The sequence below is a fragment of the Heliangelus exortis genome, chromosome 3 (assembly GCF_036169615.1).
Source record: "Heliangelus exortis chromosome 3, bHelExo1.hap1, whole genome shotgun sequence".
Classification (NCBI taxonomy): Eukaryota; Metazoa; Chordata; class Aves; order Apodiformes; family Trochilidae; genus Heliangelus; species Heliangelus exortis.
Window position 1 is genome coordinate 113,921,094 of NC_092424.1, and position 14,588 is coordinate 113,935,681.

Below are 14,588 nucleotides of genomic sequence, written 5' to 3' on the forward strand. Positions count from 1 at the left end.
TGCCTGTTATGGTTTGGTTGCTTCTGTGCTGATGGGGATGTCAGGAGCCTCTCCATGGAGCTGGAAATCAGACTTTTGGTGGAAAAAAAAACTTAAATCCTGAAGTGCTGTAGAGAAAATATAAAGATATAATGGGGAGGGGGTTATTAGTCACTGAATTCACTGCTGGAGTGGGGGGTGGGGGTCCTGGGATAAGGGGAGCAGAGCTGATGCCAACCAGGGTGGGGTTTGGTTTTTAATTAAAGTATAAAACAGATTGGAGGCAGCTTCACCTCTGAAAAACTAAAAAAGGAGGGGGGATGGAAGAGACAAGGAGTGACAGCAGCATGAAGAGCCCGGGCAGGATGAGGAGAGGTGGGGAAGCTGCACTTTTAGCTGACAACGCAGAGTTTTGGTAACTTTTGGTTCGAACAGGACGGGGCGGCCGATGCTGCCGTCTGCTGTTCAGTGTCAGCAGTGACAGCGCTGCTCGAACTCGCTGGTTTCCGAGAAAAAAAAGGTTTGGGTTGGAAGGGACCTTAAAGCTCATCCAGTTCCAACCCCCTGCATGGTCAGGGACCCCTCCCCCAGCCCAGGGGGCTCCAAGCCCCATCCAACCTGGGCTGAGACACTGCCAGGGATGGGGCAGCCACAGCTTCCTTGGGCAACCTGTTCCAGTCTCTCCCCACCCTCAAATTCAAGAATTTCTTCCTCATGTCCAACCTCAATCTCCTCTCTTCCAGTTTTAACCCATTTCCCTTGTCCTCTCCCTACCCCCCCGTGTCCAAAGCCCTCCCCCAGCTTTCTTGGAGCCCCTTCAGATATTGGGAGGTTGCTCTGAGCTCACCTGGGAGCCTCCTCTTCTCCAGGCTGAACAACCCCAAGCCCTCAGCCTGGCTTCCCAGGGAGCTGCTCAGCCACCCTGTAAATTAAGGAATTCTAAAAGAATTATTTTTATTTTAAGAATCTAAATTAAAGAATTTCTCCCTTCCATCTCCTCTGCTCCTGGCATTGGTCACTGGAGAGAAGAGCTCAGCACCCACCTCCCTACAACCTCCTTGCAGGGAGCTGCTCAGGGCAAGCAGCTCTCAGCCTCCTCCAAACTCAACTTTCCCATTGCCCTCAGCCTCAGCACAAGCCCCAGCCTAGGGATCAATTCCTGATTAATCACAAGATCACACAGAAAATCATGGTTAGAAAAGCCCTCTAAGATCCCTGTATCTGTGTGTCAACATCCCTCCTCAAAATAAAATAAAATAAAATAAAATATCTCACTATGGTGTGTCCTGAAGTGCCTCCTCCACACATCCCTTCAGGGCTGGGGACTCCAGCACCTCCCTGGGCAGCTGTTCCAGGACAGAAATCCTTCCTCAGCTCTGCTCTCCCCTCCCCTGGGGCAACTTCAGGCCATCTCCTCTGCTCCTGGCATTGGTCACTGGAGAGAAGAGCTCAGCACCCACCTCCCTACAACCTCCTTGCAGGGAGCTGCTCAGGGCAAGCAGCTCTCAGCCTCCTCTTCTCCAGGCTGAACAACCCCAAGCCCTCAGCCTGGCTTCCCAGGGAGGTGCTCAGCCTCCCTGTAAATTAAAAAATTCTAAAAGAATTATTTTTACTTTAAGAATCGAAATTAAAGAATTTCTCCCTCCCATCTCCTCTGCTCCTGGCATTGGTCACTGGAGAGAAGAGCTCAGCACCCACCTCCCTACAACCTCCTTGCACAGGGCAAGCAGCTCTCCCTTCAGTCTCCTCCTCTCCAACCTGAACATTCCCATTTTCCTCAGTTCCCTCACAGAACTTCTTCTCAAGGTCCCTCCCCACTTGGTTGTTCTCCTCTGGACACCTCCCAGCAGCTCCGTGTCCTTCTTGTAGTGAGGGGCCCAGAACTGAACACAGCTCAGTGTTACCCTCTGGTTCTGCCCAAGGGGCTCAGAGCTCTCCCACTCCACACAGCAGGGCAAGAGTGCTTGTCCTCAGCTGGCAAGAAAAAGCCCCAAAATGCTGTAATTTGGCCCATTTGTGTGGCTGCAGGGCAGAGCAGGTTGGTGGTGTTAAAAGATCAGTGTCCTGGACATAGAATCAGAGAATGGGTTGGGTTGGAAGGGACCCTAAAGTCACCTCATTCCACCCCCTGCCATGGTCAGGGACCCCTCCCCCAGCCCAGGGGGCTCCAAGCCCCATCCAACCTGGGCTGAGACACTGCCAGGGATGTTCTTGGGCAACCTGTTCCAGTGTTTCACCACCCTCTAATTAAAATCAGTAATGTCCAACCTCAATCTCCCCTCTCCTAAGTTTTAACTCATTTTGCCTTATCCTCTCACTACAGAACCTAGAAATTTTCTGGTTTTCTCAGGAAGAGGCAGGCAGGCTGACAACAGAGCAGTACAACACGTGGCCACTTTCAGCACAGAGTAACTTTTAATCCCTCCCCACCAAAGGAAAGTTTTCTCACTGTGTAACTGCTGTAACCACACCAGGAGAAGACACCCTGCTGCTGAGCATTTCCACTGGAGCTCCCCCAAAACACAGCAGCTTTCCTCTGGGTGTCTGCTCTGCTCTGCTCAGGGCTGAAATCAGCTCTGGCCCAGAAAGAGCTGCCCCTGCTCACTTCAGCAACTTAAATTTCTTCAGGTACTGATGCACTTGTTCCTTGGGGTAGGGCCTGAGTGCCAGGCAGGTGGCCACATTCTCAGGTTGCTCAGTCCACACTTGGTGGTCGATGCTGTTTTGTCTCAGGGTCTCTGCCAGCGTGGCCAGGGCTGCCTCATCTGGAGCCTGGGGAGAGAAAACATTCCCTGTGAGGGCTGGGAGAGCCATGGAGAGGAGGCAAAGCAAGACAGCTGGTGCTGGGGATGATGGCCACCTGCCCAGGAATGAGGGGTTAGGATGGGCAATCCCCAATTCCCCAAAAATTGGGCATTTTAAACTTACAGGCCATGGCTACACCACCCTCTGGGGTAGGAGTTGGGGGGTGTGAGCGAACACAGGTTGTAAGCTTTAAAAAACTCAGTGGTTTGGCTTGTTTTGGGTTTGGTTTTATTTTTGTCCCTGTTAAGCTTGCCTGGTGCAGCAAGCTAAGGCAACCAGCTCTGCCCAGCCCCATGTTGGAGTTGTTCAGAGTTGGGGGTGTTGAGGCTGGAGAAGAGAAGGCTGCAACGGGGAGACCTTAGAGCACCTTCCAGTGCCTGAAGGGGCTCCAGGAAAGCTGGGGAGGGACTTGGGACAAGGGCCTGGAGGGATGGGAGCCTGCGAGGGGGAAGGGTTTGCAGCTGGGAGAGGGGAGATGGAGAGGAGATCTTGGGCAGGGAGGGAGGGAGGGAGGGAGAAATTGTTTGGTTGGACTTGGTGATCTCAGAGGTCCTTTCCAGCCATGAGCATTCTGTGATTCTCAGGTGTGGGCCATGGGTTAGTGGTGGCCTGGAATAAGGTGATGTCCTGGCTGGGCTGGAGTGGGATAGGACAAGGGGGAAGGGTTTGGAGGTGGGAGAGGGGAGCTGGGGCTGAGATGGGAGGGAGAAATTGCTTGGGGTGAGGGTGCTGAGCCCCTGGTTGCCCAGGTTGCCCAAGGAAGCTGTGGCTGCCCCATCCCTGGCAGTGTCTCAGCCCAGGTTGGATGGGGCTTGGAGCCCCCTGGGCTGGGGGAGGGGTCCCTGACCATGGCAGGGGGGGCACTGGGGGAGCTTTAAGGTCCCTTCCCCCCCCAACTGTCTGATGAGCCTAAGACTCTATGAAGCCACCAGCTCTCATTCAAGGTATCCCTGAGGTGAGGTTTCCTGATCTGGGCAGTTTGCAGAGCCCTTGGGCCATGATTTGCACTAAGCTGAGAGCAGGGGCTAGTGAGGGAAGAGTTAAAGAGGAGTCCCTGACCATGGCAGGGGTGGCACTGAATGGGCTTTAAGGTTCCTTCCACCCCAAACCATTCTATAATTATATGATACGACTCTATAACTCTATGTCCACACATGAGCCGCCCCCAGTTCCCCCTCATGGGTGCTTACAGAGCCTCATGAGGAGCAACCACCCCTCGGGGAGCAGAGGCCTCGGTGCCACAGCAACCACCGACCCTCCGAGAATCCCCTCTCTGGATAAGGCGGGCATCCCGGACCGTGAGGACAAGCCGAGAGTGAGAGGAAAGACAAAGCAAGGCAAAGCACCCCCAGCCCCCCCACAAGACCCCCGGTCCTCCCGGGACCCCCTCAGGGCTGCTCCAAACCCGCCTCAAAATGGCGCCCGGGCGCCTCCCCTCAGGGCTCTGCTCCCGGCATGCCCCGCGGCACCGCCCACCTCCAGCACCACGGTGCGCATGGCGCCGCCCAGCTCCAGATAGCCGCGGGTCTCGGGGTGCTGGCGGTGCGCATGGACGGCAGCCAGGGCGGCGTGACAGCCCTGAGCCACCACCGCTCCCAGCGGCCACGATCCAGGCGGGCGGATCAGGTCCCCCCGCATTACCACGTACTGCACCAGCGATGCCGCCGCCGCCGCCGCCCCCGGTGCTGCGGGCGCCGCCATGTTGCCGTACGGCGGCAGCGCCGGGAGGCGCGGGCTGCGCATGCGTAGAGGCGCCTCGCAGCCCCGCTGCTGGCGCCGCCATTTTGTTGTACGGCAAGCGAGCGAGGGAGGGAGGAAGGGGACGGGAAAATTGCGTCATCGGTGACGTCATTCCGGCGGTTTTGAGGCGCGCAGTTTGAGCTTCGTTTGCGCTGGTGAGTGCGGAGCCGCTGGGGAGCTGAGGGGGGGAAGTCCGGCTTTTTGCACCCCTTTGTGGGGTCCCCTCGGCCCCCCTGGGGAGGGGTCTGTGGCTGTCCCGCTTCCCTTTTGTCCCTCTCCCCTTCACCCCCCTGATGGGGACCCCTCGGCTCTCCCCCCGGCCATGGCTCCCCTTAGCGGGGCCCCTTTGCTATCGAGGCCCCAGCTCCCCCCTCAGCCCCCTTGGTATGGGGACCCCCAGCTCCCCCCTCGTTCCCCCTCAGCCCCCCTGGTGTGGGGACCCCCGTCAGCCCTCTGGTGAGGGACCCTCCTCTCCCCAGAAGTTCCTCCCTTGTCCCTGTCCCCCTTAGCCCACCCTGGTGAGGGGCTCCTGGCTGCCCAAATCCCCCCCTCTCGTCCTTGTCCCCATTGGTGGGGTCCCCCCAGCTCCCCCTTTATCCCTGTCCCTCTCACTGGGATCCCCTCAGCCCCCCTGATGTGGGGACCCTCAGCTGCCCCCTTCCCTTTCTTCTTGTCCCCCTCTGGCAGGGTCCCTGGGGGACCCATTTCACCCCATCCATGTGGAGGGAGCCCTGGGTGCCTCCCTGTCACCCCTCCCAGCCCATTCTGCTGGTGAAGGCTGCTGAATCCTGGCCATGGTGAATGTTCCAGGGCTTTCCCTCGAGGGACTGGTGTGAAATGGTGGCTTCTAGGACGTGGTGGGGTAATAACGTGTCATTTCAGCCTGTGGGATTGTCCCTGGACATCCTGGCTGCTGGACCTTCCCTTGGTGCTGTTCAGAGTCCAGTTGCAGCAGCAGGAGGAAGAGGAAGAGCTTCTTGAGGAAGAGCTCTGGCTGCAGCCTGGCCAGAGAGGGCTGAGGTCTGAGGTCTGTTCTGCTGCAGGAGAGTGGGGAGAGAAGATGGAGGAAGAGAAAGAAAGTTCACCAGATGGTAAGGGTCCTGCCCTTGGGTCACCCCAACCCCAGGCAGAGCTCCAGGCTTGGGGCAGAGCAGCTGGAAAGTGCCTGGTGGGAAAGGAGCTGGGGGAGTTGGGCAACAGCAGCTGGAGATGAGGCAGAGTGTGCCCAGGTGGCCAAGGTGGCCACCAGAATCCTGGCTTGGGTCAGGAATGGGGTGGGCAGAGAAGGGAAGGGATGGTGCCCCTGTGCTGGGCACTGCTGAGGCTGCACCCCCAATCCTGGGGTCAGTTCTGGGGCCCTCAGGAGCAGAAGGAGATTGAGGGGCTGGAGAGTGTCCAGAGAAGGGAATGGAGCTGGGGAAGGGGCTGGAGAAGATGGAGAAGGGACTGGAGAAGTTGTGAGGAGGGGATGGAAAACATGGAGAAGGGTTTGGAGAACAAGGAGAAGGGCCTGGAGAAATTGGAGAAGGGTCTAGAGAATATTTGGGTTTCCACTACCTGGACCCAAGGCAGCAGATTCAACCCCACTCATCCCCATCCTCATTCCTTTGGAGCAGATCTCCAAGAAGCACTTCCAGAGGAACATCAGGAGCTTCTTGTCCAACCACCTCAGTGCTTACGTGGGGAGGAGGCACCAGGCAGAGCAGCTCCAGGTACCAGGGACCACAGCAGTGCTGTTCCTTCCCTTTCCCTTCCCTGGGATGTTCCAAGGGGTTCCAAAGCTCTGGAGTGCTCGGGGGGCTCTTGGCAGTTTTCTTCATGTGGAGCACTGACAGTTCTTGGTTTAGGAATTTTTTAGAGCACTTTGTGTTGGTTTGGGCCTCTCAGGAGCAGAAAGACATTGAGGGGCTGGAGAGTGTCCAGAGAAGGGAATGGAGCTGGGGAAGGGGCTGGAGAAGATGGAGAAGGGGATGGAGAGGAAGGAGGAGGGGATGGAGAAGACAAAGAAGGGGATGGAGAATAAGAAGAAAGGTCTGGAGAACATGGAGAGGGGTCTGGAGAACAGGGAGAAGGTCTGGAGAGTAAGAAGGAGATTCTGGAGAACATGGAGGGAAGGGGCTGGAGAGTAAGGAGGAGGGTCTGGAGAAGCTGGAGAAGGGTGTGGAGAAGTTGTGAGGAGCATCTGAGGGAGCTGTGGGTGCTGATCCTGGAGCAGAGGAGGCTGAGGGGAGACCTTGTGGCTCTCTGCAAGCCCCTGAGAGGAGGTTGGAGCCAGGGGGGGTCGGGCTCTGCTCCCAAGGAACAAGGGATGGGAGAAGAGGAACTTTTGGCACAAGTCAAGTGGTGCCAGGGGAGGTTTAGGTTGGAGCTGGGGAAGAATTTCTCCCTGGAAAGGGTTGTCAGGGCCTGGCCCAGGCTGCCCAGGGCAGGGCTGGAGTCCCCATCATGCCTGGAGGGGTTTCAGAGAAAGCCCTGGGGATGTGGGGATGAGGGACATGGGGCAGGGGGGGCCCTGGCACTGCTGGGTTAGCTCCTAATCCCTAAAATGTGGATTTTGGAGCATGTGGTGCTTTCCCTGGCAGGGCTGTTTGCCCACCTGGAGATGCTGGAGAAACAGGCTCATGAAGCAGCCATGAAGGAAGAAGCAGCAGAGCAGCAGGAGAAGAAGCTGAGCAGGCTGAAGAGCAGAGTGCAGGAGCTGAGGCTCCAGAGGGATCAGCTGAGGGAAAAAGTGGAGCAGCAGGAGGTGAGGAAGGGCAGGTGGAGCTGGCCCTGCATTTCACCCTGCTCCTGCTCTTGGGGTGGATTTGCTGAGCTCATTCAGACAGAGTCAGCTTCTTTTCTTCTTCATTGTCCCTTTTTAAGTGACACACAGTGCTGCTGCCCTCTGCTTTCAGGACTAAGCACTCCAGAACTTCTGGGTCTATTTGCTTGGCTCTTCCTGAACCCTTTTCCCCCCTCCCCTGCTTCCTTTTCCCCCCTCCCCTGCTTCCTTTTCCCCCCTCCCCTGCTTCCTTTTCCCCCCTCCCCTGCTTCCTTTTCCCCCCTCCCCTGCTTCCTTTTCCCCCCTCTCCTGCTCCTTTTCCCCCCTCCCCTGCTTCCTTTTCCCCCCTCCCCTGCTTCCTTTTCCCCCCTCCCCTGCTTCCTTTTCCCCCCTCCCCTGCTTCCTTTTCCCCCCTCCCCTGCTTCCTTTTCCCCCCTCCCCTGCTTCCTTTTCCCCCCTCCCCTGCTTCCTTTTCCCCCCTCCCCTGCTTCCTTTTCCCCCCTCCCCTGCTTCCTTTTCCCCCCTCCCCTGCTTCCTTTTCCCCCCTCCCCTGCTTCCTTTTCCCCCCTCCCCTGCTTCCTTTTCCCCCCTCTCCTGCTTCCTTTTCCCCCTTCTCCTGCTTCCTTTTCCCCCTTCTCCTGCTTCCTTTTCCCCCTTCTCCTGCTTCCTTTTCCCCCTTCTCCTGCTTCCTTTTCCCCCTTCTCCTGCTTCCTTTTCCCCCTTCTCCTGCTTCCTTTTCCCCCTTCTCCTGCTTCCTTTTCCCCCTTCTCCTGCTTCCTTTTCCCCCTTCTCCTGCTTCCTTTTCCCCCTTCTCCTGCTTCCTTTTCCCCCTTCTCCTGCTTCTTTTTCCCCCTTCTCCTGCTTCTTTTTCCCCCTTCTCCTGCTTGAAACACCATCTCAGAACCAATTTGATATTTCCCCTTAGCCTGCAGGTGACACCTTTGTGTCAGCAATTCCTGACCTCCTTTTTTCTCCTTTTGGTAGCAACCTGGGAAGGGAGGAGCTGCCTCAGCTCCAGCCCAGCCCAGTGCTCGGGCTGTGTTAGAGTGGAAGATAAAAAGCCTCAAGTCCATGCTGCAGCTCTTTTACCTCACAGGTAAGGCCTCCACTCCCAAAAAGGCATTTTTGGGGGTGCTAAATTTTGGGAGCAGAGCCTGAGGTGCAGTGTAACCTCCCTGTTAACACTGCTGCTGTCTTTGGAGCCTGAAGATACTGGATGAGCAGTAACCTGGAAATGGGGTGTCCTGGGCACTGTTATTTACCAAACTGTGTGATTTAAGATAAGGTCTAGATTTCTAGGAAATGTTTAACAACCTTATAAATGAAATATTTGGGTACTGGACAGTTAAATCTGGGTTTTCCAAGTGTGGCTTTTGAGCTCAGCCACCCTCTTTTCATCTGCTCCTGAACTATTTATTGTGCCTTTCTTTATATTCCCAACTGTCAGGGTTTAACACTGGCCCAGCAATTAAACCCAATAACATTTGGTTTAATAAATTAAACCAAATAATGCTGTCTATTAATCTCTCTCTCCCCCCTGATAAAGAAAGGAGAGAGAAGAAGGGAGAGAGACTGATGGGTTGGGAACTAAACTACACAGCTTGAATGGAACAGGAATGATAAAAAGGAAAAAAATGAGTAAATCTATACAAATAGACAGGAAAATGGATCCCAGGTTCCTCCCCCCTCTCCCCAATAACTCTCCCATCCCCACTGAGGCTGCAGGGCAGCCCTGGGAAAGTCCAGGCTGGAATCCTGGGGTCAGCAGCAGTTGGGAGCTGGAGGCAGGAACACACAGATTCAGGCTGGGATGGATCAGGAGCACAGGCAGAGGAAGGGATGGAATCCTCCCAGGATGCCAAAACAAACAGGGAGAGGGGAAGAAGGGGAAGCAGGAAGGGGTTTGACCCTGGTGATCCCTCAAATTTCTCCTGAGGATGAGGTGTATGGGATGGAATCCTCTGTTTGGCCAATTCTGGTCATTTCTCTTGTCTGATCCTCCCTAAGGGAGGGTTCCAGGTGGGACCTTTTTACTCCTTTTCTCCTTCTGGAGGGCAAAATGTTGCTCAGAGCTGAGCAGTTCCTTGGTTCTGCTGTAACTATAACCATGGAGTGGGATCAGTCCCAGCAGCAGCCACTGCCTGAGAAACTTGCTGTTCATTTCAGCAAGTGCAGCTCCTGACAAGAGACTGAGCTGGAAGCAAAAGGACAGGACAGAAAATCCCCTTTATCCTGCCCCAAACCAGGACACCAACAGGAATCTCCTTTCCTCTCTCCCTCCAGCCAGGGTGAGGGTGTGAGTCCTGCCTTGGTGCAGGTGGGCTGAGCCCCTCCAGGAGCATCCCTGCCTCTCTCCTTGGGGCAATCCACCTTCCCCTTCCTGCATCCAGGTTCTCCCTGTCACCTGGGAGTCAGGATCTGTGTTTGGAAGCAGTGTCACTCAAATCATTAGGAATTCAAGCTACCATTAAGCTGCTTGAACTCATTAGAGACCCCTTATTTAAAAAATCCCTGTGTTTTATGTCCCTAAACTCTTTAAACCTCCGAGGGAGCTCCCTGAGCTGGGGAGGGAGAAGCTTCAGCCCCTCCTGAGCTCTGTGATGCCTCAGGGTGTCCCTCACCTTTCTCTCTGCCCCCTCAAGGGATCAGTGGGAAGCTGACCAAGCAGGGAGTGTGTTTCTGCATCAGCACAGCTTACGAGGGCACCTACTTGGATTTCTACTACCTGGACCTGCTGACCAAGCCAGCAGTACGGATTCACCGCCACTCCATCCCCACCTTCATCCCTCTGGAGCAGATTTCCAAGAAATTCCTGCAGACGGACATCAGGCGCTTCCTGGCCCTCCTCTCCGACCACCTCAATGCTTATGTGGGGAGGAGGCACCAGGCAGAGCAGCTCCAGGTACCACTGACCACAGCAATGCTCTTCCTTTTTCCCTTCCTTTTTCCCTTCCTTTTTCCCTTCCTTTTTCCCTTCCTTCTCCCCTTCCTTCTCCCCTTCCTTCTCCCCTTCCCTCTGCCCTTCCCTCTGCCCTTCCCTCTGCCCTTCCCTCTGCCCTTCCCTCTGCCCTTCCCTCTGCCCTTCCCTCTGCCCTTCCCTCTGCCCTTCCCTCTGCCCTTCCCTCTGCCCCTTCCCTCTGCCCCTTCCCTCTGCCCCTTCCCTCTGCCCCTTCCCTCTGCCCCTTCCCTCTGCCCCTTCCCTCTGCCCCTTCCCTCTGCCCCTTCCCTCTGCCCCTTCCCTCTGCCCCTTCCCTCTGCCCCTTCCCTCTGCCCCTTCCCTCTGCCCCTTCCCTCTGCCCCTTCCCTCTGCCCCTTCCCTCTGCCCCTTCCCTCTGCCCCTTCCCTCTGCCCCTTCCCTCTGCCCCTTCCCTCTGCCCCTTCCCTCTGCCCCTTCCCTCTGCCCCTTCCCTCTGCCCCTTCCCTCTGCCCCTTCCCTCTGCCCCTTCCCTCTGCCCCTTCCCTCTGCCCCTTCCCTCTGCCCCTTCCCTCTGCCCCTTCCCTCTGCCCCTTCCCTCTGCCCCTTCCCTCTGCCCCTTCCCTCTGCCCCTTCCCTCTGCCCCTTCCCTCTGCCCCTTCCCTCTGCCCCTTCCCTCTGCCCCTTCCCTCTGCCCCTTCCCTCTGCCCCTTCCCTCTGCCCCTTCCCTCTGCCCTCTCCCCTTCCCTGGGATGTTCCAAGGGGTTCCAAAGCTCTGGAGTGCTCGGGGGGCTCTTGGCAGTTTTCTTCACGTGGAGCACTGACAGTTCTTGGTTTAGGAATTTTTTAGAGCACTTTGTGTTGGTTTGGGCCTCTCGGGAGCAGAAAGACATTGAGGGGCTGGAGAGTGTCCAGAGAAGGGAATGGAGCTGGGGAAGGGTCTGGAGAAGTTGTGAGGAGCATCTGAGGGAGCTGTGGGTGCTGATCCTGGAGCAGAGGAGGCTGAGGGGAGACCTTGTGGCTCTCTGCAAGCCCCTGAGAGGAGGTTGGAGCCAGGGGGGGTCGGGCTCTGCTCCCAAGGAACAAGGGATGGGAGAAGAGGAACTTTTGGCACAAGTCAAGTGGTGCCAGGGGAGGTTTAGGTTGGAGCTGGGGAAGAATTTCTCCCTGGAAAGCCTTTGAAAGATCCCCTCCTGTGTCTCCATGATTTGTTCATTTAAGTCTTCCCCACCCAAGCCCTGCTGGATGTCCAGGCACCCCAGAGCCCCTGGAGCACCCTGAGCTGGATGCTGCACCCATTGAGCTCCCAGTCCCACACCAGTGGGCTCCCTTCCTAACTTTCCTGTCTTGGTCCTTCCAGGAACACTTTTCAGACCAAATAGTGGGAACCATGCAGAGGAACTCCTTGTGTAACTTGCTGGTCTTTAATTACAAGGTGTTGATTGACAAGCAGCCCTTTCAGCTCAGTGCCAGGCTGCTCTATGGTGACCTCTGCTCCAGGCTCCCCACCCAAGTCACCATTTCCTCCACAGGTAAGTGGATGAAGGGCTCTCTGGGGGGCAGGAGGTGTGGGCAGGGCTGCTCTGGGCTTCTGCACTTCATAGAATCACAGATTGGTTTAGGTTGGAACTGACCTAAAAGCCCACCCAGTGCCACTGCCATGGGCAGGGACCCCTTCCCCAGCCCAGGGTGCTCCAAGCCCCATGGATTTCTCCTTTGGGGTGGGATCAGATGATTTCTTAAGATCCTTCCAACCCAGTTTGTGAGTTGATGATGTGGGGTCCCACAGCCTGGGGGAGCATCACCCCCTCCAGCAGCTGCCAGGGGATCCCAGAGTGGTTTGGGGGGGAAGGGACCCTAAAGGTCACCTCATTCCACCCCCTGCCATGGTCAGGGACCCCTCCCCCAGCCCAGGGGGCTCCAAGCCCCATCCAACCTGGGCTGAGACACTGCCAGGGATGGGGCAGCCACAGCTTCCTTGGGCAACCAAATGCCAGACTGGGCTGAGGAATCCTTTCCCTGTCTGTCCCCTCATGCTCCCAGCTGCTCCGTGTCCCTCTCACCTTTCTGGCTGGGCTGCAGACCAAGCTGCTGCTAGGTGGAGCTCTGAGCAGAGCAACCAGAACCAAGACTCTCCCTCTGCCACCACCCGGGGTCTCCTGCGAGCTCTTTGGCTTGTGGTGAAGCTGGAGATTCCCTCCCTCTTTTTCCTTGCAGCTTTGCTCACGAATTGCAGCAGCTTCTGAGCTGAAAGAGCAAGTGGGTGGCTGCAGCTCCCACGTTTCCAGCACTGTGTGATTCTTAGGGCTCCTGTGCTCCCCCCACAGCCCTCTGCAAGCCCCTGAGAGGAGGTTGGAGCCAGGGGGGGTCGGGCTCTGCTCCCAAGGAACAAGGGATGGGAGAAGAGGAACTTTTGGCACAAGTCAAGTGGTGCCAGGGGAGGTTTAGGTTGGAGCTGGGGAAGAATTTCTCCCTGGAAAGGGTTGTCAGGGCCTGGCCCAGGCTGCCCAGGGCAGGGCTGGAGTCCCCATCATGCCTGGAGGGGTTTCAGAGAAAGCCCTGGGGATGTGGGGATCAGGGACATGGGGCAAGGGGGGCCCTGGCACTGCTGGGGGAAGGGTTGGACTGGATGATCTTGAAGGTTTTTTCCACCCAAACCCATTCTGTGGTTCTGTTCCAGAGGGGTTTTGAGGAACAAAACTGGTGAGGGTGAGCGAAAAGCTCCCTGGGGACAAGGGAAGAATGAGAACCAAAGAGCTTTATGCTGGCAAGATTTTTTTTTTTTTTTTTTTAATTATTTTCTTCTTTTTTCCTCACTGATCCATCCCCTTTCCCCCCCCCAGAGGACTCTCCCACCTCTCTGGCAGAGACAGCAGCAGCTCACTCAGACCTTCTGCGCCGTGTGGCCCTGCACAAAGCCTTCCCCTCCCTCCTCAGCACCCAGGGAGCACCCTGAGCCCCCCTGCCTGGCACCCACACTCTCCAGCCTGCAGGGGATTGAGCTCCAAACCCAAACCTTTTCCCTGGACTTCCCTGGGAACTCCACCCTGAGGAGCAATGGTTTGGGGACAACGTTTCCTTGAGACTTTTCAGGTGGTTTTTGTGGTTTGGGGTTTTTTTTTGTGTGTGTGGGGACTTCACATCTGCAGGAAACATCTCACAGTTGGAATCAGAGTGCTATTAAAACATCAAGATCTTGGTGTTTTGGTGTCAGTGTCCTGTGGATCAGCACCCTGCTCTCCTCCAGCCCACCTCAAAAAGTGGGGAATCAGTAAATTAATCTCTGCCCTGCTTCCTGCAGCCAGGAAAACCTTGGGTTTAGAAGCTGGAAGGGGACACAGCTGAGGTTTCATTATTGTCAGCAGAGCCTGGGCCCTCACATGGGTGGTGTTAACCCCCCCATTAGCACAAAGAAGAAAATTTCCAGAATATTTCAGACCAGCAGCAGCTTTCCAGGAGGTGTTTCCTCTTCTTCAGGCATGGGGCAGCTTTGCTGGTGTCCTGTCCTGCTTAATGTCTGGATCAGATCTTTAAAAACTTGCTGGTTTGTAACCATTTTTTAAACTTGATAATAAAAGCTCTCCCTTAGTGACCATGTGGTGGTGTTTGGGTTTTTTTTCAATTCTTCTATTGATTGTCTTTAGCCTCATGTTTAGTAGAAGGGGATTTAAATGACAGGATTTTCTCCTGCTCACATTGATGCCACGCCCAGGGGTGACACAGAACAGGGAAAGCACTGTAAAACGTTTTTATTTCTTTCTCTAATCTTTGTCCAGGTTGAACTGGACAACCTGGTGAAGTGTAAGCTCCCTTTTTCAGTGTCCTGGCTCCAGGTAGGGTTCCTGCCCCTGCTGTTCAGAGCTCCTCCTGGAGAAGGCTGCCCAAGCTGACACCTCTGCCTGGAGCTGCTTTAGGAGATCTGATGGCTGCTGGGGCAGCTGTGGGGTGAGTGTTCACCCACTGGTGGGTGGAGGGGCCTGGGATTTGGGCTGCCTGCTGCTGGTGCCACTTGTGCAGCATCAAAATAAGTGGGGGAGCTGATCCTGGAGCAGAGGAGGCTGAGGGGAGACCTTGTGGCTCTCTGCAAGCCCCTGAGAGGAGGTTGGAGCCAGGGGGGGTCGGGCTCTGCTCCCAAGGAAGAAGGGATGGGAGAAGAGGAACTTTTGGCACAAGTCAAGTGGTGCCAGGGGAGGTTTAGGTTGGAGCTGGGGAAGAATTTCTCCCTGGAAAGGGTTGTCAGGGCCTGGCCCAGGCTGCCCAGGGCAGGGCTGGAGTCCCCATCATGCCTGGAGGGGTTTCAGAGAAAGCCCTGGGGATGTGGGGATGAGGGACATAGGGCAGGGGGGGCCCTGGCACTGCTGGGGGGTTGGAATCCATGATCCTCAA

At 56.2% G+C, this 14,588-nt stretch overlaps 2 protein-coding genes across 2 annotated transcripts; one reads left to right on the top strand and one right to left on the bottom strand.

The window, feature by feature from the left end:
- Positions 1-2,372: 2,372 nt before the first annotated feature.
- PTRHD1 (peptidyl-tRNA hydrolase domain containing 1) lies at positions 2,373-4,542 on the bottom strand. Its single transcript, XM_071742267.1, has 2 exons — positions 4,261-4,542; positions 2,373-2,751 (listed from the first exon to the last, which is right to left on the bottom strand). The coding sequence occupies exons 1-2, from the start codon at positions 4,525-4,527 to the stop codon at positions 2,581-2,583; spliced, it is 438 nt and encodes a 145-aa protein (XP_071598368.1). The 5' UTR covers positions 4,528-4,542; the 3' UTR covers positions 2,373-2,580.
- A 63-nt stretch (positions 4,543-4,605) lies between these two features.
- On the top strand, positions 4,606-13,794 carry CENPO (centromere protein O). Its single transcript, XM_071742265.1, has 8 exons — positions 4,606-4,679; positions 5,407-5,615; positions 6,141-6,236; positions 7,107-7,270; positions 8,273-8,384; positions 9,931-10,190; positions 11,563-11,734; positions 13,046-13,794. Exons 2-8 carry the CDS (start codon positions 5,585-5,587, stop codon positions 13,156-13,158), a joined length of 948 nt encoding a protein of 315 aa, XP_071598366.1. The 5' UTR covers positions 4,606-4,679; positions 5,407-5,584; the 3' UTR covers positions 13,159-13,794.
- Positions 13,795-14,588: the final 794 nt, after the last annotated feature.